The sequence below is a fragment of the Podarcis gaigeae genome (genome assembly GCF_964106915.1).
Source record: "Podarcis gaigeae genome assembly, chromosome: 11".
Taxonomy (NCBI): domain Eukaryota; kingdom Metazoa; phylum Chordata; class Lepidosauria; order Squamata; family Lacertidae; genus Podarcis; species Podarcis gaigeae.
The window spans coordinates 21,252,788-21,280,087 of record NC_139687.1 but is presented as its reverse complement, the minus strand read 5'-3'; the positions used below and the strand labels follow the sequence as shown (position 1 = coordinate 21,280,087).

Sequence of the window (27,300 nt, the reverse complement as noted above, 5' to 3'; positions counted from 1 at the left end):
TTTTTTTTTTCTTGAGAACCATTTTATTTTAAGACATTTGCAGGTCTAATATGCCATAATAAGTTTCATTATGAATCAACAATAAAGTGCTGAATTATATTAATTACCTGAATCTTAATCTCATTTGTAGTCTTCACTTATGGTTTCCTTATCAAGTCTAAAAAGCCCTTTCTGCTGCAATAGCTAAGCTGTTGTGCAAGTATTATAAAAATAGATAGCTTTCAGTCGAGACTATGTACTCAACATGGCCTCTGATGTTTTCCATAAATATGGCTGAAAGGTATTAGAGAATAAAATGCATGCAAATTATCTGTAAGAGTTATTTGAAAATGAAGGGGATACTACTAAACTTCTGAAGCCCCTGCAGAGGGCTACTGATTACAACCATATAGTTAATTATACTAGTTGATGGCTAGATCTGGACTGACAAGCATCATGCCAACATGCTTTAGTTTCTTTTGTACTTAAGAATCTTGAGTTGTAATTTCAGACTATGTTTGATCTAGTACTCACTGAGTTGTATGATTAAGTTTCAGGTTAAATTTGAGGAAAAAAACTCTCTATGCCTAGTCACACAATCAGCTCAAGCAAGACACTAGTGTAGAGGAGAATATGGCAGTTCCTTTCCTTTCTCTCCTTGCAGCAAGACATATTTATATGACTTTCAGACTTAATTTAAAAGTGGGATTGCCAACAAGAACACATTTTACTCCCAAATTCAGCACGCAACTCTAGAAAAATAAATGGAAAGCAACTGCAGAAAAAGCTGGGGGCAAAAAGTCATATGAGTTTAGACAGCTGACTGATGTCTTCAAGAAATGTCAAACTGTAAAGGGTATATTTTCAAAGAGTTCTTTAACAAACTGCAAGAAAACAGTGTCAGAACTGACAATGGCCAACTGCTGCATAGAAATATGCCAACACACAAACAGTCATGTTCAAGCCAGTGCATAGAGAGGATAAAAGCACTTATGGTAATTGCAAATGTTAACAAGTCCATACAACTTGTATAGTTCAGCAATGAACCCATTAGAAAAAAGAATAGAAATGCTCAAGCAAGAACAAAAAGATGACTTCCCAACTATATAAAATCCACACACCAGTAAGAATAAGACAACACCACGAAAATTATTCAGTTCAGTCCCAAACAACCAACAGGCAAACTAAACCAGAATAGACAAGCCTTTGGCAGACAAATTTTAGTGAGTCCGAATATAGCATTACATTTCTAAATAATCCACAAAATATATTATATGGTATGTTTGTTTTAAATATTGGGCAACCAATTCTGCAGATCTGATTCTAATAATGCTTTAGCCAATGAGCAGGATGGACCAAGCTGAATGAATGATGGTGTATCGCTGGCATATCACAACAGTGCTTGAGAAAGCAACAATTGATGTTACTAACTCGTGCTCCCACAGTACCAAGGGCCTATTGTCAGACTGTCATCTATGGAGCAAAACAAAGTTCTCAAGTTTTTCTGGGATGTGCCCTTGGTAACCTATGCAATAATTCACAATTACACGGGCAGCAAGACACTGCAGTGTAGTATGGTTGATGGGCTGGATCAAGTTCTTTGCCATTTCCTTCTCATCCAGCAAGTCAATAGCAGTTTGTTTATGCAAGTTTGTTGCATCAAAATGTGATCCTGACTTGATAAGAAGATTCATGATGTCAGGATGGTTGTTCAGTGCAGATATGTGCAAAGGGCTGTTGTCATCAGAGTCTCTAGCATTTACATCAGCGCCACATTCCACTAGTATAGCAGTGACTTGCAAAGAAGGAAATTTACAAACTGGGTAGCGCCCCACACATGTGGTGTTCTTGTCAACAGCAAGGTGGAGTGGGCTGAAGTTATTCTTTCCTCTAGGATGTAGCTTAAGAAATCGATATATAGTTTGTTTCTTGAAATGATCTTGCTCGGGACTACAAGGAACTTTCTCCAGCAAGCAAATTAAATGCAAAATGATGGAAAGGGCTTTGTTGAGCTGTATTTGGTCAGGCGGACACTGAGTTTGCTTGATGGCACGTTCTATTTCGAGGACACTTTTGCACAGTATACCCATGAGATCATCAAATGTAACTGTTGTGCCCAGCAGGCCTTTTGCTCTGTCTTGAAGCATGAAGGAGAAGAGTTCAGCAAACGAAAGCAGACTACTCGCAGTCATGGGGCTCAGGGGGTCCAAATTGCTCTGCTGCATGTCCAAAGCGTACTTCCACAGATTGATGCATCGTTTGAAGTTTCCAGAGTCTGCATAGACAGCACCTCTGTACCGAATATAGTAGGACGTATCTGGGTGAGATGGGCCAAGAATACGTTCTCTAATTAACAAGGCCTGCATTCTCATCTCATCAGGGTCTGCAATAAGGTTTTCTAGCTCTTCAGCACTGTTCACCTCCTTGGCATAATCGTAGGCCATTATTAACGTTTGAGGCACAGGTTTGCTCAGTATGTTAGTCCTATCACTATATCTCATATCCATAGCTCTTTTCCAGTATTTCAAAGCACCGAGCAAATCTCTTTTTTTATCCACAAAGGTGGCTCCCAGGAGTTCCAGTGCATTTATACGTTCTACTTTGCTAGTTTCAACATGTTGGGTCAAAAAGTCAACTATGTTTGTGTGACCTGTAACGCTAGCAGACAGAAGGGGAGTCATTCCATAACCATCTTTTTCCATCTTTGCACAATATTTGAGAAGCATCTTCATTATTTCCAGGCTACCAGATTCTGCACAATCATGCAATGCTGTGTTTCCTATAGAAAAAAGAAAGCAAAAAAATCATGTATGCTATGACACATTTTCAGAGAAACAATGAAGGAATTATGGCTGTACAGAATTCAAATTGTCAAGTATGTTAGTCATTAAAATAATGATAAAATTACACATCATAAGCAGTGGACAAATAATCAACAAAGGTGGCATTTTAATCTAAGTCATGAACATGTAAGAAAAGTAACATTCCTTATTAGTCACTTAATAATCTTCCTGTTTGAATTTAAGAAAAACAATCAGCCTTGAATATGTGGGCTTTTATATTTGCCAACACAAAGCTTACAGCATTTTGCCAGAACATCCCACTGCAGCTGTTCTGCTGGAGCTAAAAAATTTCCCATGCTTTCCCAATACATATTACAGTGGTACCTTGGGTTAAGAACTTAATTCGTTCTGGAAGTCTTTTCTTAACCTGAAACTGTTCTTAAACTGAGGTACCACTTTAGCTAAAGGGGCCTCCCGCTGCCGCCGCTGCGCAATTTCTGTTCTCATCCTGAAGGAAAGTTCTTAACCCGAGGTACTATTTCTGGGTTATAGGAGTCTGTAACCTGAAGCGGACGACTCTGGGGTTGTGGCACTCATCTTGCTCTATAGGCCGAGGGAGCCGGCATTTGTCTGCAGACAGCTTCTGGGTCATGTGGCCAGCATGACTAAGCCGCTTCTGGTGAACCAGAGCAGCACATGGAGACACCTTTGTGCCGGAGTGGTACCTATTTATCTACTTGTACTTGACGTACTTTCAAACTGCTAGATTGGCAGGAGCTGGGACCAAACAACAGGAGCTCACCCCATCGCGGGGATTCGAACCACTGACCTTCTGATCGGCAAGTCCTAGGCTCAGTGGTTTAGACCACAGTGCCACCCGCGTAGTTCAAATAATTATCTATAATTTTCTGCTCTACACAAGCCTAACTTTATTATGTCACTCAGTTTCAAGGCCCTTCAGGAGCATCAAAATCTCTGAGGTCATAGCAGTGACTGTTTCCAAGTTCTGTAGCAATCCCCTCTCCACTTTAGATAATTGTGAATAAGAGAAATAAAAATTCTCCAATAAGTTTCACAATCAATGCAGAGTCTGATTGCTGCTTGTGGGGTTGCAGTCAGCACATATCTAGAACTGTAAAATAATTATCAAAATAAATAAATTCCTGCAGGTAAGCATCTTTCTCTGTTGTATCAAGGGGCAGATTGGAGCATTTACAAGTAAGCAGATCCTGCAACAGGAAGTATTCCATCCCACCATTTGACATGATCAGTTATGGCACAATTTTACAAATATATTTGTTTGTAGGTATCTGTTCCAGCGTGATGTCTCAAATCACAAATTGGGGAGTAAATCTGCATCCAATTAGGCAACTGAAACTACTGCTGATGTTTCTTTAATTATTTCTAATAAATTTAAAGATTGCCTTTGAAATAGTTATAGTTCAACTGCAAGTATATTCCTATTATGAGTGGCTGTACTGGTTTGCTGCTTGAAATAGCAAGATGGAACAGATATGCCAACTTGCCCAAGGAAAAAATAGGTTCAGGTACTCCCTTGCAAATGAACAGCACAGAGATATGCTGCACAATTCTATGCATGCTTATTTAGAAAGAAGTCTGACTTTCTTTAATTGGATTTATACCACAATGTGTGTGAAAGCTTGCAGCCTGAGTCACTATACTCTTAATACTTCTCTGCTTCCCTTCACTTATACTGGGTAAATTTCTTAGTAGATAGCCTTCTGAACATGTCTTACAAAATGTTTCTGTAATAAAGCCCTGTTTATGTGTATAGCCAAAAATCCACAAACAGGATATTGGTTGCCTATTTGTCCCACCCCATCACTACTGTATTACTGTGAAGTCAAAATAACGGGAGAGTTTTCAAAAAAGAATGCTGCTATGAGGAAAATAAAAAGTCATTATGTCCAAGAAATTGTTCACATGGGGCCCTGAGACATATCTTTGTGGACAGGCAGGGAGAGATAACTTGAAAGACAACCAAGAAGGTATTTAAAGATAGGAAGCCCAAAGCATGATAGCTTAAGAAAAGGATGTAAAAAGCTGAAATTGAAATACCTAATTATTACTGACATTTGTTCCACTTACACCAATTCATATGCACATGGCTCACTGATGCCAATACTACTCAACATCTAGCTTATATATGTCTGGGTAATAATGCAGCACAGAAGCACTGTGTTGGGATCATGTCCCTATATGCCAACTTGGGGAAGGAACTTACTGTTGATTCACTGAAGAATCAGATTCAGCTTCTCTCCAATAGTTCACCATTTCACAGGAATTGAATTTGTTTGCTCACTTGCCACATAGTTTAAGATACTAGGCCAGCTCACCAAAATCTTAACTCTTTAACAGGTTGGTAAAGTAACCCAGTGTACAATCATGGACAGAGTACAACTAAATGTCTACAAGAGTGTAGTCATCTTCCCTAGTATATTACTACTGGCTATAAATCTGTTAAGCTCTGAATCACAGACAATGTGCCAATTTTATTTTTAACTTTCTGAAAGCCATAATACATGCATTAATCATGTCCTGTCAGAACCACCACATTTCATTGTTTAGTTATTTAGAATAAGATGCATTGAATGCTGCCCTCACACTTGCATGGCAGCTTTTGCTCTAGCACAGGCATCTGCTAACATTAGAAGAAGAAGAAGAAGAGTTTGGATTTGATATCCCGCCTTTCACTCCCCTTCAGGAGTCTCAAAGCGGCTAACAATCTCCTTTCCCTTCCTCCCCCACAACAAACACTCTGTGAGGTGAGTGGGGCTGAGAGACTTCACAGAAGTGTGACTGGCCCAAGGTCACCCAGCAGCTGCATGTGGAGGAGCGGAGACGCGAACCCGGTTCCCCAGATAACGTGACTACCGCTCTTAACCACTACACCACACTGGCTCTCTTAGAGGAGGGGATGAGATTTTCTCTAATTCACCTTCTAATGCCTGCCCAAATCTGTTCTAGAGGATCAGGGAACCTTTTAGAACACTATGAAAAGTGGTGTGAGGGACTTCATCAGCAAAGAGAATTGGGAGAAAAATGCTTCCCCCTTTTGACATTCACAGATACCTCTACTGGATCAAAACCCTTCCCAAGAGTTAGGTGGAAAACTGGATTTCACCCTTAAATAATTACCGTATATACCGGTACTCGAGTATAAGCTGACCCGAATATAAGCTGAGGCACCTAATTTTAGCACAAAAAACTGGGGAAACTTATTGACTTGAGTATAAGCTGGTTCACCAAACCACAAACCTGGTGGTGGTGCAGTGGCGGAGCAAGAACAAGCAGCCCAAAAGGGCTGCTTTCAGGCTGCTCCTTCCTCCTCTGCCGCTGCCGACAGGCGGAGGAGGAGGAAGGAGCAGCCCGAAAAGGCTCCTTTCAAGCCGCTCATCCCTCTGCCATCACCTCTGTCGCTCACAAGAGCAGGCATAGGAGCCGCAGCTGGGAGAAGCACAGCGCACCGCAGGGCCTCTCCCAACCACGGCTCCTGTGCCTGCCCTTGCGAGTGGCAGGGGCGGGACCAGCAGTGAGAAAGGGTTCCTTTTGGGCCGGCCGCTTCACTCAAGTATAAGCCATGGGGGGCTTTTTCAGCATAAAATATGTGCTGAAAAAATCAGCATATACTTGAGTATATACGGTAACTCATAACCTTATTGAAAGACTACCCTTCCACTTGTGCATATGACTGCAGCCTGAGGTAACAGCTGCTAGTAAGACATACTGAACATTCAGAGGGGCAAGTAAAAGGTAAAGGTAAAGGGACCCCTGACCATTAGGTCCAGTCGTGGCCGACTCTGGGGCAAGTACTTATGTGCAAATCTGCATAGGATTGTGATGCATATATTTTAGTTTTCACTCAACTTCCTTATCTGTGCAATGAAAATATATAATCTGAAATGCTTAGCTTCCTGTAAATTTCATATTTAACCTAACATGTTTGCCTTCTTCCTAAAAGTATCCACTAGGGAAGAAGTATAACATTTTCCTAGTCCTTGAATAACGTTTAAAAGATTCCTAAATAAAATCTCTCTAAATCTATGCAGCTTAATATTTCTCCAAGTAACAATGTTGCCATGGATAGACTCCGAAGTGGTAATCATAGATCACAAAAATGTGATAGGTTTATATAAGCACAACAGTATGACTAACAAAGAAGGGATTCACATGGTTCTTCTGTCTGGCTCTAGAATACCCTGGACAGGATTCCTCACACACATTTTAGGTTCCTTGCCAAATAACTAATATCTTAAATATCATTTCATGTAATACACACACACCACCACACTGTACTACAACTATACTATAGGCACATAAATTGTTCCACACAAACCTAGGAGTTTTCAAAAGGCAGGATCAAGCTCAACAACAACACAATAAACAAGCTAGCTCCTCCACATACTGCCAGCACAATCTTCTAAGGATTTAGAGAAAAGAGCCAGAAATAGAAACCCGAGACAGAAACTGCTCTTACTATCACCACTGTGGAGGACATATGGTGGAAGAAAGTGCTTCTCAGGAACTGAATAAAACTGATAGGTTCAGAACAGCTAATTACCCTTTGGTAGATTTGTCTAAAAAGCATGGCTCTCCAGACACCGTTGGACTTCAACTCCCATCAGCCTCAGCAACATTTGGAGGGCTGCCTGTATCTCCAACCCTGTTAAAGTCTCCAGGCTACTGCTATTTGCAGCAGGGAGACTTTGGTTGCACTCCTGCCCACATCTGTCTAAGAGTAACAGAGCAATTCAAATGCCCAATGGCCATGTTCAGAGCGAGTGTAGATGCAGCAAAGGTGTCCCTCCATCCAGCTCTGCCTGGCTCCACTAGCCTGCACCAGCAGGGGAGTTTTGCCACTGGCAGAGCTGCAGTTCAATATGCCCACCCAAACAGCAGAAAGATGGAAGCTAGCACTGGCAATATCACTACTACAATGGAGACCCCCCAAAATGAGGCATTATAGGGATGGACTGGGTTGACACAAGATGAGCTGGTATGCTGCCATCACATGGCAGATGGGTATGATCCTGGTAGCTGGCACAGTGAAGAGGCATTTTTCCTGCCCCCTCCCACCCTGCCAAGCACAAGCAGCAGGACTGTGGTTGCAGTGGCTAGGTGAATAGCTCCAGCAAATCTTGCCACTGCTAGTCAGGGGTTAGGATTCAACTGAGCTTATTTCTGAGCTTGCTTTGTTCCTTAAGTGTGCTATTCTATACATTTTATAGAATAGCACAGTTAAGGAAAAAATGTGTATTTTCTCTACATTTGCGAGCTGCTTCAAAGTACCTTTAGAAATCAGAAACCAGAGTGCTCCCCAGCTGGCAAGACAGGCCTTACTGCCCCAAGCTACATTTATGCATGTTTTGAAACAAAAAGCATCATGTAACTGACCCATTATGCATTATATAAAAAAGGACTACAAATGGTATCTAACTACCTTGTTCCATCAGCACAGAGATTTCCACTACTACAACAGAACTTCCCGTCTCCTCTCCCTGCATACGCCTAATATCTTCCCTACATCGGTTCCAGAGGGTTGGGGGGAAACCCAGAACAGCAAGGGGCACGCGGAAGGATGAGAGAAGGGAGAAGTTCCATTGGACAAGTGAAAATGCTTGCATGGACAGAATGAGTTAACTGGAGAACACCCACTGGTTTCTGAACTATACGACTACCCTTTTAAAGGTGAAATCGAGATATTTTAAGACACCTATACTCAATCTGCATATATACTGCATGAAAACAAAAACTCTGAAATATTTACTTCCTGTATTAGTTTGAAACTTCAGAGCTCACAGTACAGATGTGAACAAAATACTACTCAAAGTCCAAAACTGGCAGTCACGTTAAATTGGTCACTACAAAAAATTATTCCCCAGTTTACCCTCTGAATATATTGATGTGGGAATTGAGATAATTACTTTTTCTATTAATAATTATAATAAAATTAAGATTTTATTTTCAATAAAATTAAACTTATGTGAACCTATGACGAAGAAAAATAGACGAAGTCACAACTTCTGGTGATTTTTTTTTTTAAATCTCTAGGCCAAAACTCTTATTCCACCAATTGGGGGAAAAGAGCATCATCAAGGATAAACAACTCTGTAAGCTTCATTTGCCAATAAACCAGCAGTGTCACTCTCCAATGTTTAGGAAAGGACATCCATAAAAGTTCCTGTGGGTTCTCACCTGGCATAGCTTCGATTATCTAGACACTTTACTAATAGAAAGAATCCATGACCACGACACAGTTCTTTTAGTTAATGTACTAAAATAATACTGAGAAATTAAAATAACAGAAAGGGGTAAAGTTCTGCTACCGAGTGTCAGTGACAGCAGTATGCTTCTTCTGCTTATAAAAATAGAATTCCTTTCACATTGCTATAAGGGCAGAACTTGTGTTTCAATTATGAGTCATTAAGCAGAGTGAAGAAAGACAACATCAGAAAGTCACAAAACAAGATCCAGCTGGTCAATAATAATAACACTTAGTATTTATATAAAGCTGTGGACTGTTCGAAGAATTTACATAATCATAGTTTGATTTATCCCCTCACTATATTGCATCCAGGAATCTAAGCAACTGTCGGGGGGGGGGGGGTTCACGACAGAAACAAGTCAAAACTAGAAATTTCCTGATTTATAGTTACACCAGTGTGCTCTCAGTTACTCCGTTACATAGCATACAAACAATATTTGTTTTTACATAGTGGAAATGATTGAACCAAAGCCCATGGATTTTCGTAAGACTAAGGCTGGGTTTTACTGCTGAGCAGACCTGTGTAGGACTGCACAGTCTCTCGGTTATACGTCCTGTTTTTTAGATTAGTTTAGTGAGGGAGGTCAGATGCATGTGAGTCAGAGACAGGATGGGCAGAGTAGTCTTTGTGACTCTCTGAAGCAATAAACATTCCTAGCAAACTAATAAAAATGTGAAAGAAAAGAAAATACTGTAATAAAAAAGCAATGTCATGTCTAGAACAAACTACAATCACGAGAATAATCCAAAGAACAATTTTGCTGACCAAAAGTGTCAACATAGTAAACAAGAAGAACAAAGGCTTCAGTTGTGACACAGTGCCACTGTCCCTTTATTGTAATTCTATTACAACTATAAGGATAAGACTAATATGGGATATTTCCTTACTATGCCTAGCAGGCAGATAGATATGTTTAGATAATGGGTGGTGATGCCTAAAGAATGCCAATGCAATTTGTATTTGTAGTATTACCTGTATTAATAGTGATTAAATTCTTCCATTCAATGATGCAAAATAATCCAGTTTCTGTATGATGTTGCTTCTTAAAAAACAAGGAATTATCACCACATCAGTGTAACTATACAACACTACCAGAGTATAATCTATGGAACAATTCCCTTTAAAAATGAAACCTAAAGGAATGCTATATGCAGCATGGAAAATTTAGCAAGGACAGAATTAAGCTTGGACTTTGAACCTTTGAACTGTCAAACCAAATGAACATTCTGAACAGTTCTTTAAAAGTCACTGCTGAAAATGGATACTGAACTCACCTTTGACACTTTTTCTATTTACATCAGCTCCTTTTTCAAGCAAATACTGAGCGATTTCTTTGTGCCCTTTATAACACGATATCATAAGGCATGTATGCCCGTGGCGGTTTGATACTTCCAAGTCAGCTTTGTGTTCCACAAGATACTTTACAATTTCGAGATGACCATCAAAACAGGCAGCTCTAAGAGGTGTTGAGTTTGTCAAAGTGGTATTGTTGACAGATGCTCCATGATTTAATAAAGACTGGACCACCTTCAAATGGCCAGCTGCTGATGCTGCCCATAATGGTGGTGCACCTTCAATAGTCTCACCATCAAAATTCACAGAGCCACCAACTTCTATAGAAGCACTGCACTGTTCCAGTAGATGTTCCACCATGTCAAGATGGCCATAGCGGGCTGCCATCAAAAGGGGTGTGGCACCATTTGTTTTTTCTGACACCAGCAAGGCCACTTCTTCTTTAGTTTTATTCGCCAGTAACTTGGTGAGAAGCCGCAGCTTGCCATCCCGAGCTGCATTGAATACTGCTGTCTTAAGATCCATTTAGTCTCTTCCTCTCTCTCTGACTTGTTCTTCAGAATCACAGATAATGGGATAACTGGAACCACAGAGTTGAAGCTGCTCCCTGCACACTCTCCTCCAAGGATGTGCTGCCTCTGTGTACTGCATGAAGCTTTCACACGAGACCTCTTAAAGCAAATACTATGCTCAGCAACCTAGAAAACAAGACAAAGTTTGACAGCTAAGTGAAGACACTCAAAATACAATCATTACACTTGGTTATACTGTCCCTCCCACTTGTCCCCAGAAGAAAAAGGCACCTGGATCTGAACATTTACAGGCAACAAATGCTAGCTTTTGAGATGACTATGAGGGAGATAGGAACCCCGATGCAAATTATTCTTGCCACTTCTCGTATTTTGTCTGCTGAGCCCACCTGGGTTCAGACAACCTAGCTGACACGGGATTGTCACCACCTGGTGGCTACAAAAAAGAAGAAGCAAAGGCGAAGAACTTTTTAAGGCTGGGATCCGAACCTATGCCCGAAATATCACAAGAATCACAAAAGGAAAGCTTTCAAGTGCGCCCTCAGCTGGGAGGGCGCCCTCAGGAATTTTCCCGCCTGCCCTGCACGGTTTGACGGCATAGATGGCCCCATCGTACCCCCACGGTCACGACCCCCACACCCGGGGCGCTTCGCCCTGCTCACGACCCCCAGCCCACCCGCAGGGGCTGCGCTCCGGGCACGGAGCCACCCAGGACGCCCTTCGCTTCTCCGCCCCCTTTGTCCTGACTTCTCCCCTGGGGAGCCTCCCGCGGCCAAAAGGAAACAGGCAGGCGGCCGGGCGGACGACGTCGCCTAGAAAGCTCCGCTGCCGCGCAGCCGCTCCTCACCTGCGTCGCCTCCGCCTGCTCGGCCCTCGCGTTCCCTTCGCCCGCCCCGAACCGCAGCGCTGCCTGCCCGGCCGCCGAAACTCCAACCGCCCCGCTCGCCCTTCGCTGCGACCGGCAAGGCAGGAGGAGCCTCGGCAACGCCTGAGAGCCAGGCCGGGGCGGAGGCGAAGGGAGGAGGACGAGGAAGGAGCCTGTCTCTCTCTCTCTCCCCCCTTCCCCCTCTGGTCTCTGCAGCCAACTACCTTCCCGGCCGAAAGGCAGGCCCGGCTCCGTCTCCTCAGAGCAACCGCCGCGTCGCTTCTCACAGCCCAGCCGTCGGTGCCGCCGCCGCCGCCGCGCCCCGCTCGCGGCGCAGCTCCTCCATGACAGGCGCTCCCAACTGCAACGAGCCAGCCTCCTCCCTCCTCCTCCCCGCCCTCCCTGCTCGAGCGAACGAACACAGAACCCGGCGCAGCCTACCCTGCTGCTGCGTCCCGTCTCGAGGCCGAGTGGAGGGGTGGCCCCTGCGCCGCCCGCCAGCCTCCTGAGGCGCGCGGCAGGGAAGGAGGGAGGCGGGACTCGCTAGGGGACAAGTTGGGCTGAGAGCGCAAGCACGAAGGCGGTTGAGGGAAGCGGTTGGGGAGGTGGGGGTGGCGCTGCTGCCGCCGCCGGGGGGGGGGGGGCTGCCGAGCTATTCCGGGCTGAGGAAAAGCTCGGGGAAGCCGAGCCTCGCTCAGCGCGGGGCTAAATTAGCACATAATGGAGGCGGGCGGGCCCCAAGCGAGCGCGGCCTATGGGGAGCCGGGCTCCGTGTCGCCTAGCCTGTCGCGCTGCCTCCCCTCGGCTTCCCGCCACTGGCCTGTGGGACGTGGAAGGAGGAATCTGAGGGGCTTCTTCCCTCAGACGTGTGTCGTGGGGTTGAATAAGGGCAGAGAACCGAGGAGGAGGAGAGTTAAGGGTCGCTAGTCGCCAGAATTTGCCCGCTAGCCGCCAAAAGGATCTGTAGCCAAAGCTGGGGGGGGGGGGAGGTCAGGTGTTTTTCGTTTCTCCCTAATTTGTATACGGTGCACTTTTAAAAGGTGGGGAAATGCAACTGTACAGAGGAAGCACTCTGGAAATGTTCAGGGTGTTGTTGTTGTTGTTGTTGTTATTTCAGATTTCCAGCCCATGTCCCCCATTGTCCCTCCCCCCAGTTTTACCCCTGTGAAGCAGGCTAGGCAGAGAGAAGACAGTGGCTGGTCCTAGCTCACCCAGTGAGTTTCATGGCCGAATGGGGATGTTGTTAACCCATGTCTCCTCCCAGGTCCTAGTCCAGTACTCTAACCACTACACCACCACTGGCTCCTACACCGTGTTCAATTTTTTTATTTTTAAATTTTTCACATTTATTCAAAAGTTACAATACAGCTTTGTCCGTTGGCATAATATCACAGAATGATCACCCCAACCATCCTCAGTCCCACAACACTCATGTTAGCTCACCAAATACTCTCAATAGGAACCCAACTACCAATCTAGTTTACTAGACATTTTCAATCAGTATATCCCCTCCACAGACACCTCTGCGAGGAAGATGGCATTAAAATACCCTGTTCTTCAGTAAAAGAGAAAAAATGAAGACCCAAGTTGTGTCAAAGAGATGCCTTTGATTAATCGCCATGCTAACCATGAAAAAGGCACTTTGGTTATGCGTAGGGACACTGTTTTCTGTGATATTTTTTTAAAGCTAGGGTTGGTTTTTATTTTTTAGAAATTACAGGTACTTTGCATTAGGGTCTCCTGTATTTTTTTGTTTACAAGCTACTTTAAGCTTTACCCACCACCAGGATAAAGTGGCAGAATTCTTGACAACAACAGCAAACAACCCTAAAATAGAAACATTTGTGATAGCCCTGCCACAGTTTCAGAGGTGGGGGGCAGGTTGGGTGTCTCATTACAGTGCTGTAACTTGTAGATCAAAACTTGAAAGGATGAGAAGTGGCACTGAATTATGGGAAGGGGTATTTGCCTTCCTCTGGCAAGATGCAGGATTAGGGCCAGCTGGCACTGTCTGCTCCACAGTCGCTTGCAAAAAATGAAGCCCTCTGGTGCAATACGAGTAGTTGACTGTAATTTATGTATTTATTACACGTAATAAGTGGCAAACTAATCAGTGATAATACCATTAAAAATAAAAGCCTATTAAAAGCAACCATCACATAAAAGCTAAAGGGCAGATCATGACTTTATGCTGTTATCAGTATACAAAACCTGTTTATTCTCAGGAAGCTAACAAAACAGCAACAGCATTCCTATGGGAGATTCCAAGCCATCTTGGATTACGTCCTACAAATATTGAATGCATTGATCTTTTATCTGGGTGAGGATGGTTCTCTAGCTGCCTCCTTGTTTCCTCCATCATTCTGAAGTTGTGTCCCACTCTAGCCACCACACATCCCCAGTCCAGGTTTTGTATTTGTTGTAGCAATAATAATAATAATAATAATAATAATAATAATTACTATTAATTATTATTATTTATTACCTACCCTTCACTGTAAGGGTCCAAGGGTGGGTTAGAGCATTAAAAACAACTGACAACAATAAGTTGTTTTATATCAACCTTCAGACTCCAAGTGTCCCTATTTTCCAGGAGCAGTCCCAGATTTATAGAAGCTGGCCTGGTTTCTCATTTAATCCCAGAATGTCCGACTTTTCGCTAGGACGTCCCTATTTTCATTGGGAAAATGTTGGAGGGTATGGAATAGGACATCCCCAAAGCCATTTTTCAGCCGGAACTCAGTTCCAGCACTTCTCAGGTAGGCACCATTGTCATTTTAAGACAGGCATAGGCAAACTCGGCCCTCCAGATGTTTTGAGACTACAATTCCCATCGCCCCTGACCACTTAGCTAGGGATGATGGGAGTTGTAGTCCCAAAACATCTGGAGGGCCGAGTTTGCCTGTGCCTATTCTAAGAGAACAAGGGAGGTGTTAATGGTGAGTTCCGGCACCTCTTTTTCTAGAAAAAATAGCACTGCATATGCCTATTTTCATCAGAGAAATGTTGGAGGGTATGCTTTTGTTTATGCTCATTGGCAGCTTTTTTGTTTTCCTACCAATTCTCTTTTGATTCGAAATGTGTTCCAATTTTAAAAATGGTTTTGTCCTGTATGCTTATATGAAGGGCCTGGCTCCATCCTGGCTAACTGCTCTAGGGTGTGGAGTTAGTGACTTCTTCCTCTGCACCTTAATCGCATTTGTCATTAGATGAGCAGTTTCAGACCTAGCACTTTGTTCCTGGGCTGAAAAGGTCATGGCCATGATCCTTACAGCTCTGATGATGTCATCATCATAGGCTTAAGTTGGGTTTCATGTCCCATTTGAGCCTTCAAATGTTGCAGTACAGAAATAAAAATATAATGAGCCCCACAGGGTAGGTAAGACTAATTCTTGGAATTAAATAGCTTGGTTTAACAAAATTCACTGCTTAAGTTCAAAAACCTCTGAACTGTATCTGAAAGTTTTCATAATTGCTGAGTGAATTAAGTTCTGTTTGGGGTAGAACTTTGAACAATTTCTAGCTCATCCTCAAGTTCATTCATTTCCCCCTTTTTTTTACTCTTTAGACTCTTCAGGCCTTTAAGCTTCAAAAATAATAATTGTTGGGGGAACTAAATACCGTATTTTTCCGTGTATAAGACTAGGTTTTTTCCTTAAAAATTAGGGGGTGTCTTATACACCCATAAATCTTCCCTCATTTTCTTAAATCTGAGTCCCAAAAAATAGGGGGCATCTTATACATGGGGGCATCCTATAGATGGGAAAACATGGTAATTTACATTCAACTTCTGAAGTATATGTTATGCTTCAGCAGCTTGTAACACTCAGAAAGCTCATATTCCCCTCTTTTTGCCAAGGATCATTTGAATGAACGAGCTGAACTATGAATGGAACAGGTTTGTTTTGTTTTTAAGTACTGTAAAGGGAAAAACATGAATTGGAATTAGTTCCTTTTTTGAAGAACTAGAGCTAGTTCCTTTTTAGAATGAACTTTCCAAGCTCTGGATGAGGCCAGAGGACCATTTGGTATTCTTTTCCCCACAGTGGTCAGCTAAGTACCTTTGGGAAGCCCACAAATATCAGAGCCTAAAGGCAACAGCTGCCCCCAATAATTGGTACAGTGGTACCTCGGGTTAAGTACTTAATTCGTTCCGGAGGTCCATTCTTAACCTGAAACTGTTCTTAACCTGAAGCACCATTTTAGCTAATGGGGCCTCCTACTGCTGCCGCTCCGCCGGAGCACGATTTCTGTTCTCATCCTGAAGCAAAGTTCTTAACCCGAAGTAATATTTCTGGGTTAGCAGAGTCTGTAACCTGAAGCGTACGTAAGCTGAAGTGTATGTAATCCGAGGTACCACTGTATTCATATCAGTATCAATTGCCTCTGAGTCAACATCACAGGGCTACCTTGAGTGCTCATTGCCCTAGGGGGAGAAGATAGATAATTTTGAAAACATGTTTTCCCCTTATAGCCAGGGCTGGTGCAAGACATTACGCCGCCACTGACAGCAGGCTGTGTCACACTTCCCTGCCGCCGCCACCCTCCTCTGCTGCTGCCACCCTCCTCTCTTCTCCCAGCTTCTGCTTCTGTACCTTCCCTCTTGCTTCCAACAAAGGGATGTTAGAGCAGCAGGCTCTCCTGGCCTCACTCTGAGGTGTCCTTGTAGGCAAGCTTGCCTAGAGGGTGCCTGTGTCACTGCCGCTTTGCAATCTTATGATATGTTTTTAGTTTATGCTCTAGCATCCTAATATTTTAATATTTCTTTGTGTGATATTTGTAAGTTTTGCTTGAAAAGCGATTTATAAATATCTCAAATACATATGCTGATAAGGTAGAGGACCCTCCAGACATGTCTACTAGCTTAAGCTGGGGTTGTTCTCTGGTATTCCACTCCTGTACAGAGTGAGATGTGAACATGCACATTACAATGGTACCTCGGGTTACATATGCTTCAGGTTACATACACTTCAGGTCACAGACTCCGCTAACCCAGAAATAGTACTTCGAGTTAAGAAATTTGCTTCAGGATGAGAACAGAAATCGTGCGGCGGCAGCGGGAAGCCCCATTAGCTAAAGTGGTGCTTCAGTTTAAGAACAGTTTCAGGTTAAGAACAGACCTCTGGAATGAATTAAGTACTTACTCCGCGATACCACTGTACTGAATTAAGGTCACCTAGCTGCACAGAATCATGCAGTCAGTAGCCTGGGAAAAGTCATTGTGGCTGAAGTTAACCCAGGCTTCCTTGACCTTGTGCCTTCTAGATTTTTTAGACCAGAACTCCCATCCCTACCCTGCTAACTGGGGTAGATGGGATTTTCAGACCAAAATATTGGAGGACACCAGAAGAAGAGGAGAAGCATATAGCGCTTTCTACATTATTAGTATTATAGTCACTGTAAAAGAAATGTTTTAGAGCTTTTTTTAAAAAAGGCAATGTGTCAGATGCTGAACATATTGAACAACATGCACTGTTATTTATTTAGAAGATTTATATCCTACCTTGTGAATGAATGATCCTCAAGGCAGAAAACAGTAGACAGATGTGTGCAAACTCACACAGCCCAGCAGCTATTATTTTCCTGCTGATGGATGGGACCAGAGTGTACTTCCCTACAGCTCTGCAAGTGTAGAACAACTGACAGTTGGAGCTGAGTGTTCTTTCTAGCAGGGAGGGGAAAAGCTGGAGCCAGTGGGTGAAGCTAGGCTTGTTTTGCCACACTGTTCCTCCTGGGAGGAAAAGATGAAACTTCCATTGGCCCTTAGTCTCCTGTCCAATGGCAAAGACTAGAGTGTGCCTCCCTCAGCTTTGCAATTCCAAAGACTATTTTAAAATAGCTTGCAGGTCCAATAATCTTAATTAGGACAGATGGCTTAAATATTCAAGCTGCCTTTCACTACAAGATAAGATGCAAAAACTAAAATGTGATCACAACCCAAGCTGACCACAGATAAAATGGTTTCCTGTCTCCAGATATGACAGTCCTGACAATGAAACAAGATTGCAGTTATGTCTAGCACAAAGTACACTTAACAGTCCAACCTTGGTGTAAAATGCAGTAGAGAGAGTTCTAACTGGTGGGGGGGGGGTTAATATCAGTTGGCTCCACTGCTACACCAGTTTCATTGACTCGCAGTTAATTTTGTTAACAGTTCCTCATTGAGTTGTGCAAGACTGCAGCTTCTGTATGATGGTGCTATTTCATCATGTTGGAAATGTGCAATTCTCCATCATCAACAGCAATTTAAAGGGTGATTTATTGGTTGTTGCATTCATTCATTGCTTTCTGCAATGAAAATCCCAAAGCTAACTTACAACTCCATAGAATGCACAAACGCCTAACAGATACAAAAAGAAAACAAAGTATTATAAAATGTTAGGAACCTATGATGCTATATGACTAGCAAAAACCTGAGGATAGGTGAGGAGAAAGTTTCTAGTCCTTATCACTAGAGATAAATTAGATTAAATAACAGCAAAAATACCAGTTTGCTCTTTCAGGAAGTTGTCTTTCGTTATGATTATACATTACTGTGGAATTACAGGGTTTAGTTGTGACTGCACCGTACATGGTCAGATGCAAATTTTCTTTTTTACTCTGCCTTTCAGCAAATGGCTGTTAAGGCAGTTCCCCTTGGGAGTCTAACATTGTACAAACATGCTGCAGTGCAGACAAATAAAAAAGCATTGTAAGTTACTAGTGATAGCATTTTGCTGGGCCTCTCATGCAAAACACCACCACACCCTTGAATAGACTTGCAGATTCCTGAATCAGCATCAAGCAAGCTGCTTCATAATTGTTGCTTAAGCTTGCACCAGAGCTAATGGGACACCTATCAATACCACAACAGGCCAAGATGTAAAAGAGGTGGTACTTGCTTTGTGCCTTTCTTTGTGTTACGTTTCCTCTTAAGTATATTCAGTAGCACATGTTGGGGTGGTGTTCACCTGACCTCTGGTTGGTCACATCCCTGCTGTTTACTGGGAGGTAGAAGGGGAGGTGCAAGGTCAGAAAGGTACAAATGTACCAGCAGAGCTAATTCAGTGTTCCCAGCAGTTCATTTGCACCGCACTGAGCTCTGTCACTGACTCACACCTACCCCAGGACCTCCTAGTAAGTGTCAGCAACACAACCAACTGGAGGTCAGGTGAATACCACAACCACCAAACTAAAGGCTTATCCACACATACCTTTTGCCTCTCACTTTTAGGCACAGATCTACCCTTTAAAGCTCTGTGTCTGAGAGCTCTTTCTTGCCTCGCCACTTTCCCCAGGAAACACTGCTCTTTAACACTGAATCAGAACAAATGGCAATTCGAGTTTCCAAAGGATTGTCATTTGCTCTGATTCAGCAGTAAAGAGCAGATTTTCACAGGGAAATCACCAGGGCAATGCAATGCAATTAATATCATATCATATCATATCATGAATGTAAATCTCAGACATGGAGCTTTTGAGCATGGACCTGCGCCTAGAAATGCAACACAAAAGGAGGTTAGGATGAGCCCAGTGTATACTATGGCTGTTTAGGCCACAGGTGTGGCAGTACACCACAATTCTCCATGGTTAAAAATACTTTCCAAAGAGCAGTCTGCTCTATGCCCTTTCTAATGACAACTGCTCCCCACAGCAGGCAAAGTTATTCTGTTGACTTCCTTATGGGTGCAGTTGCAGCTGCTTTAGCCTTTCAACAGAATTGCCAGGTACTCTCACCCAGAGCTCATCTGCAGTGGAGTTTAATGTGAATCTGAAGCTACTTGGGTCTCTGCTTGCTTTTGTGGCATCCACACATCATCCAAGTCGCAGCCCACACTCTCCCTCCATCGCTAAATTTGGATTTTCTGAATGAGAGCAGGAAACTGTGCAGGGAAGAGGTTGAATACCCAGTCCCTGTGTGCCAGCTGTCTAGTCCTAAGAACCCTCTCCAGAATTGGCTTTTCCACTATCAGGCCAAAGGCCGAGGCATTTGCTCATAACATGTCATTTGGTCCCGAGGTATAAAGCAAGATGCAGCCACTTTCTCCTGGTTAGGCTATAGGTGTTGAGGATTATCAGGTAACAGGTGGTGCAGGAGCTACATCCTGTCTCAAAGCATCAGCATCCTCAGGATACGCTCCTCTGTGTATAGTTATAAACTCTAGCTAGAATACAGAATACATTTTGTGGACCTTAGTATCTACAAGAGAAAGACTAATTGGAGGGAAATCCTGGAAGAGCAATTAACTTGATTAAGGAGCTAGTTGTGCTAATTTATGAGGAAAGATTAAAGGAATTAAAATACATTCAGCTTGGGTAAATGCTAAATTAAGATCGAGTGGGGGTATAGAAAATACACGTAACCGAACAAAGAAATACTTTTCAGATAATGTACAGCTATTCACTGGCACAAATAGAGAGACACTTTAAAAACTTCACTGTTTCCCAGGCTTAAAAGAGGACAGCTTTGCACACCATAATCAGTACTGGGCATTAACCCAAATTGGTCAAAGTTCAGATGACAAGGTATCACTGGGTGGAGGTAAATAAACATTTTGGCTCCTACACACTCTTATTTCTTCAAACAGAACTGGCAGCTCCCACTCAAGAGAGTTTTATATTACAGTACTGGAAGGAAGATCCACTGGCAGGCAGACACATGCCTCTAGGTTCTTTTCCATTGCTGAAACATTCTGGCCCCCAAATATTTCTACCTATTTGTATGCGTTTTTTTCTTAGCCCTCTCCCCAACCAGTTTGCACAAGCAGGGGTGGGGATGCTATCACCCAAACTAGAGCTGTGTGTGCACCAAACATTTAGAGCACACACCCCCCCAAAAAAAAAAATCTTGGGAACTGTAGTTTAACCCCTTCCAGAGCCACAATTCCTCAACCAATTAACAAACAACTGTTTCCACGATTCTTTGTAGTAGGGCAATGTGCTTTAAATATGCTGTAAGTGTATGGCAGCTTTCTTCAACCTTGGGTCCCCTATCAGCCCCAGCCATCTTAGCCCAACGATCAGGGATGATGAGAGACATAGTACAACAACATCTAGGAATCCGAGGCTGAGGATCTCCGGTGTGTTGTATGTACACAACCTAAGCAAAGAAGAATCTCGTGAGTCCTCTTTGTCATACATAAAGGAACAAGAACTATGGCTATCTGATGGCCCAGCATGGAATATTTGGGACCGATTTCATGGCCTGCTCAGTAAATATGAAGAAAGTCGACGACTGAGTGGTGACATTTGCTTTGTGTTTTTGTCAAGCAAACTTTACTACCTACTCATCTCTGCTCCTGTCATACCTTTGCTGACGATGGAGGTGATTGCTCAGATATTTACAAAACACTCACTGCACGCAATGCAACAGGTTAACACAGCAAGTGGTATGGAGCCTGAAATGCTAGCAAGAGAGGTTTGCAAGCAATGATGACTCAAGTAATTGAGTCCTCTTGTACACCCTTGGGAAGGGCCAAAAACATTTCCAATTGCTCATAGCATGTGGCAACATTTGGCTCTTTAATGTTCAGCTATAATCAGAAGAAACTGGGCGATGACAGCGGTGAAGGGTGTAGAATAACTGAGCGAAATACTGTTGCTTTACACTGTAGTTACCTAATAGATAAACAGAATATATCTCTCCCAAGACACAAGTGCTGGTTTTCTGGCAGGCGGATGATTATCCATTGGATATTTCAATATTGCACGAATTTTAAAAATGCCAATTTAATAGCTATTTCTATGGAAGTACAAATAGGGCAGGGATATTAATATCCTTGTGGAGGAATTGTGAAAAGTTGAAATGGTCTCATTAATCCATGTCATTTTGCAGTTTTGATGCTGCACAAGGTGGAGGAGAACATTTGCTTTTCTTTCCAAGTGTGGTTGACAAAAGGCTGCTCACACACAGTCTTCCAAAATTCCAATGCTACTTTCTGGACACAACCCTGCAGGCAGAAACAGGATCATCATAACATAGTTCCACCAATACTCAGAGTCAGTCCAGAGGGATACCATGGTCAATGATATCAAAAGGCACTGAGACATCAAGGAGAAAGAGCAGGTTTGCATCCCCCCTGTCTATCAGGATGACCAAGGCTGATTTGGTCTCAAACCCAGGCCTGAACCCAGACAGTCATGGATCCAGATCAGGGGCCAGCAAACTTTTTCAGCAGGGGGGCCAGTCCAGTCCACTGTCCCTCAGACCTGGGGGGGGGGGGGGACAACGACGACTATATTTTGAAAAACAAAATGAATGAATTCCTATGCCCCACAAATAACCCAGAGGTGCATTTTAAACAAAAACACACATTCTACTCATGTAAAAACATGCTGATTCCTGGACTGTGGGGCTGATTCTGTCTGTGGGGTGGATTTAGAAGGCAACTGGGCCAGATCCAGCCCCCGGGCCTTAGTTTGCCTACCCATGATCCAGATCATCAATCTTATTCAGGAATGTCTGCAGTTGCTCAGCCACAATGCTCTTGATCATTCCCCGTCCCCCAAGAAATATTTTTTACAGGGAGATTGTTGTTACAATCCATTTTTACTAATGGGGATTCTCAGAGAAAATAAAGATTGCACTCACCTTAATAAAGGCCAACACAATTATGTACAGAAGATCATTTAGGAGTCCCTGTGTTAGGGGTTTGGTGAGGGGCCAGATTCCCCTAAATTCCTGGGTGCCAGATCCCAGGAATTTAATTCCTAGCTGTAATAAATATTCAGATAGTAAATAAATAATTTAATAATAAAAAATTATTTATACCCCACCCATCTGGCTGGGTTAGAATAAATCAAGGTTGATTGAACTTTGCCAAACACAGAAAACCCCTGGATTTAGTGATGCTAAGTAGCCAAGCCAGAGCGCAGAGCTAGTGGGATTGGCCATTAAAGGTAAAGGGACCCCTGACCGTTAGGTCCAGTCACGGACGACTCTGGGATTGAGGTGCTCATCTCACTTTACTGGCCGAGGGAGCCGGTGTACAGCTTCCGGGTCATGTGGCCAGCATGACTAAGCCGCTTCTGGCGAACCAGAGCGGCACACAGAAACACCGTTTACCTTCCCGCCACAGCGGTATCTATCTACTTGCACTTTGACGTGCTTTCGAACTGCTAGGTGGGCAGGAGCAGGGACCGAGCAACGGGAGCTCACCCCGTCATGGGGATTCGAACCGCCGACCTTCTGATCGGCAAGCCCTAGGCTCTAGTTTAGCAGGGGATAAAGGTTGGTGTTGGCCCATCAAGGAAACAATCAGAGGGCAAGATTGCTGGGCAAGGGGGATTGGAACCCCTTCTTTGCTGGGTGCTAATGGGCAGAGGCAAAGGCCAGGTTTAGGGTTTCAGTTTTGAATGACACAGGCTGGGGGTGGGAAGTACTTGGAGTCAGTTAGCAGTGAGAAGGAGAAAGAGGAGAGAACTCTGTGTGAGCTGAGGATAACAGGCTGGAACTAAGAGACAAAGGAAATGGCTTTTTGCTGTAGTTTGAATCTGGTTTTGCCCTTAAGCAGGAAGCCAGACTCTCAAATGATGTCAATGCCTGCAATCCTTCCACCTAGGTGCAGGTTGTGTCTATGTGTAAATAAAACCATATATCATAAAGACACCACAGTTGCTGCTGTGCCTCATTTTCCCAAAAGGGAACACAGATCTTGGTAAGTGCACCTGCAATTCCTGGAATCTCGCACTGCTTGTGGTGTGTAGCACATGGCTTACACAGACATACTTCCACAACAAGGATGATTACCCCAAGCTCCTCTAGTCTGCTTTCTAAAGCAGACCTGTTTTCCACAGTGAGCTGATTCAACATGCAGTCCCATCCTTGTCTTAACACCTTGCTCAGAGAGAACTGCATAAAAAGCACGTTGAGAGCTTGTAAAACTAGAGTAACCAAATGGAGCCTCACGTGTTTACAGTATCAGGTGGAAATTGTGATCTCATGCATTATCTACCAGGAAATGCATCAGCAATACCAGTGCATGTCATGAAACTGCACAGACTCACCTCTGTATAGGAAAGTCTCTTACCTGCAATTAGTTATCCAATGGAGCAATCCCTTAAACTTCTAACGCAAGCTGCAAGCCCACATCCATTTCCCAGCCTTCTGTTGGCTGTTCTTTGCCACTGCTTTGAAAGCGTCATGCCACAACTGCAAAACACATCTCTTATTTATAGCCCTCTTTTTCTCTAAGCAAGGTTAAAAGGTTAAGAACAGCCTATTCAGGGTACCATTTTCATTGGGCTGGTCACATTTTCTATGGTCTCAAAGGCTCCTTCCTCCAATCAAGGAAAAACAAAATTTATCTCAACAGACACCTCTAGTGGTATGTTGGGCACTGATTGCTGCTTCTCGGAGCAAGAACAACTTGTGCTGCTGATCATTTGCCAGCCAGTGTCTGTTACCCCCTTTTCCAGCAAAGCTCTATTCCCTGAAGAAAGAACTTGAAACACTTTCAGCTACTTCTCTTTTTCTTTGGTTCCCAGGAGCCTCACATAAACAAATTCTTCTTGTTCTGCAGTTCCGGGAAAGGTATATTAAGTCGCAGTACATGCTGAAATAAAACAACAGCAAAGCTGAAATACCCAGGCATACTATTATTTAGAGAAAGCAGGATTTCTAGTGGAATGAAGAGCCTATGTGCATACAGGCTTTACGCATGTAGACTCCCGTTTCAAACTTCATGCTGCATATCTGGACTGGAGAGCCAGTGTGGTGTAGTGGTTAAGAGCGGTGGACTCGTAATCTGGGGAACCAGGTTCGCGTCTCCACTCCTCCACATGCAGCTGCTGGGTGACCTTGGGCCAGTCACAAGTCTCTCAGCCTCACTCACCTCACCTGTTTGTTGTGGGGGAGGAAGGGAAAGGAGATTGTTAGCCACTTTGAGACTACTTAGGGTAGTGATAAAGCGGGATATGAAATCCAAACTCTTCTTGGGGGCCATGGCAGGATCCACTCCATCTGTAGATGTGTGCATCAGTGGAGTCATCTGAACAAATCCTGTGGTCCTTCACACTTCCCACTCCTCTTTCAGCATCATTGGAGACAAGTCATTTTGTAATAAAGCTGCTAATCCAAAAATGTACAGGTTGAGCAGATAGAAAGCAAACATGCAGCTGCATATTCCTGCATTGCAGGGGGTTGGACTAGATGATCCTCAGGGTACCTTTCAACTCTCCAGTTCTGTGATTCTATGCATCTATGATTCTATACACACAGAGCCATCATCAGTACAGCACCTCTATAGTGCAAATATGTCTCTACAAGCCAGGGACACAGGTGGCGCTGTGGTCTAAACCACTCAGCCTCTTGGGCTTGCCAACCAGAAGGTTGGAGGTTTGAATCCCCACGACGGGGTGAGCTCCCATTGCTCTGTCCCAGCTTCTGCCAACCTAGCAGTTCGAAAGCATACCAGCAGAAGTAAATAAATAGGTACTGCTGCAACAGGAAAGTAAACAGCATTTCCATGCGCTCTGGTTTCCATCACGGTGTCCCGTTGTGCCAGAAGCAGTTTAGTCATGCTGGCCATGATCCGGAAAGCTGTCTGCGGGCAAACGCCAGCTCCCTTGGCCTGAAAAGTGAGATGAGCACCACACCCCCATAGTTGTCTTTGACTGGACTTAACTGTCCAGGGGTCCTTTTGCTATTTTTTTACCTTTACAAGCCAGCTCCTCTCCCCTAATGGTTTTTTTTTTTTCCTTTTCCTTGAGTAAATTCAAGCTGCAATTTTTAAATTTCTACTGACACACACAGAGATTGGTGAGCATTGTCCTTGGGTTTTATATAACTGTACAAGTTTGCATGTGTGATTCCTTTTACATCTTTTAAAGGAGAGTTGCAAAATTAGCTACAGCAGCTAAAAAAATAATAATGTTCAGCATACAAAAAATTCAGTGGAGTGTTTTGTATCTTATATTCCCCATATTTGCAGTGGAGATGGTTTATGCTCACGCTAAACATTGTGTACTCTCTATTTATGGACTGTGGTGGCCTTCAGCTTGTATTGTTTGTATGTATATAATTTGACAAGCTGCATCAGTCCTCTAGAAAAACACATTCAGAACACTTAAGCATCATGACATATAACCAGTCTGCCACGTATCAACACACCCTCTGAATTATATTTATAAACTGCTTTATAGACCAAGGATTTCAGTGTTCTGATATGGAATAACTCCTTTGCTGCTGAGATTTTTTACTATTTTTATCAAATGCTTTCCTGACTTCAGATGTGATGGAGATCACATCAGATTAGCACTTCTTTAGCAAGTAGAGGAGGAAAGGGGGTGTTAATTCTCCTAAAATAAATAGAGCAATGCAAGTATCAAAGCAACATTCCACATAGTGTTAAGCACAGCCTGGTACAAACAAAGAAAGGATAAAAAAGGACAACTACTAGCCAATGGTCTTGCACTGCAACATTGCACTTGAACTGTAGAGCCTGTGCAAACTAACAGCTGCCCAAGAGCACAGTGATAGAATTTCAGGCTTTGGCTTCCAGGGCAGCACAGTGCCACGGCCTTTGCGAGCACCTGGCACCCTGGGGCAGCTGCCAGAGTGACTGAGCCCTGCTACCAGTTGACAGTGCTGACAGCAAAGAGAGCTCACTTCTCTGCCAACCACAGCATCTTTAAGTAGCCAACTCACTGAGTTTTTTAGGGTTGTGAAGAGGCTGGCTGATGCCAGTCCTTCTTCAGGGTCAACAGAACCCTCTGGGGCCAACTGTGATGAATTTGCAAGGCACTTTGAGAAGAAAGTTACTCATATTCACTCCAAACTCAATGCTATTGAGGCTGAAGGATGAGCGGAAATGTCCAGGGCCACGCCTGTTACAATTATATGAGATTAGCTTCAGTTGTTGCAACTCAAGTATATTGACAAGTCACCCAGTACATTTCCAAGCACAATTCAAAGTGTTGGTGCTGACCTTTAAAGCCTTAAATGGCCTCGGCCCAGTATACCTGAAAGAGTGTCTCCACACCCATTGTTCAGCCGGGACACTAAGCTCCAGCTCCAAGGGCCCTCTGGCAGTTCCCTCACTGTGAGAAGTGACAGGAACCAGGCAGAGGGCCTTCTTGGTTGTGGCACCTGCCTTGTGGAACGCTCTCCTATCAGATGTCAAGGAGATAAAGAACAATACAACTTTTAGATGACATCTGAAGGCACCCCTGTATTGGGAAGGTTTTAATGTTTGATGTTTTATTATGTTTTTATATCATTTGGAAGCCATCCAGAGTGGCTGGGGCAAACCAGACAGGGAATAATAATAATAATAATAATAATAATAATAATAATAATCTGTTCATCCCACATTACTCTGGAGCCATGCCCATATGACTTATGAGAGCCAGCTGGGCAGCGACTGGGGGGAGTTGGTATGGGGAGTGGTAAACGCCTCTCTGTGAAAGGAGATACCAATGGCAGAGGTGCTGGTGCCCTCTCACACTCAATAGCTAATGTCCCCTTTGGGGGTAAGGTGATGGAAAGGGTGATGACTGCTCAACTTTAGGTGTGTTATGATGAGACTAATTACAGAGATCCATTTCAATGGGGTTTTGACACCTAAATGGCTTGGTTGCCCTAA

General features: G+C 43.5%; 1 protein-coding gene across 7 annotated transcripts; it reads right to left on the bottom strand.

The window, feature by feature from the left end:
* On the bottom strand, positions 1-23,863 carry FEM1C (fem-1 homolog C). 7 transcript variants are annotated; one of them, XM_083702341.1, is made up of 3 exons: positions 23,746-23,863; positions 10,324-11,040; positions 1-2,758 (listed from the first exon to the last, which is right to left on the bottom strand). In XM_083702341.1, exons 2-3 carry the CDS (start codon positions 10,865-10,867, stop codon positions 1,449-1,451), a joined length of 1,854 nt encoding a protein of 617 aa, XP_083558467.1. In that variant the 5' UTR covers positions 10,868-11,040; positions 23,746-23,863; the 3' UTR covers positions 1-1,448. The 7 variants fall into 7 exon arrangements, with proteins under 7 accessions (XP_083558467.1, XP_083558469.1, XP_083558466.1 ...); XM_083702343.1 differs by lacking the exon at positions 23,746-23,863 and adding an exon at positions 17,241-17,482; XM_083702340.1 differs by lacking the exon at positions 23,746-23,863 and adding an exon at positions 12,179-13,318.
* Positions 23,864-27,300: the final 3,437 nt, after the last annotated feature.

What these genes read in the sequence shown, in the direction of transcription:
- FEM1C (XM_083702341.1), bottom strand. Translation starts at nt 10,867, where the DNA reads ATGGATCTTAAGACAGCAGTATTCAATGCAGCTCGGGATGGCAAGCTG. An exon ending in AAATAGAAAAAGTGTCAAAG is followed by an intron (nt 2,759 to 10,323) that starts GTGAGTTCAGTA and finishes TTTTTTCTATAG; the next exon opens with GAAACACAGCATTGCATGAT.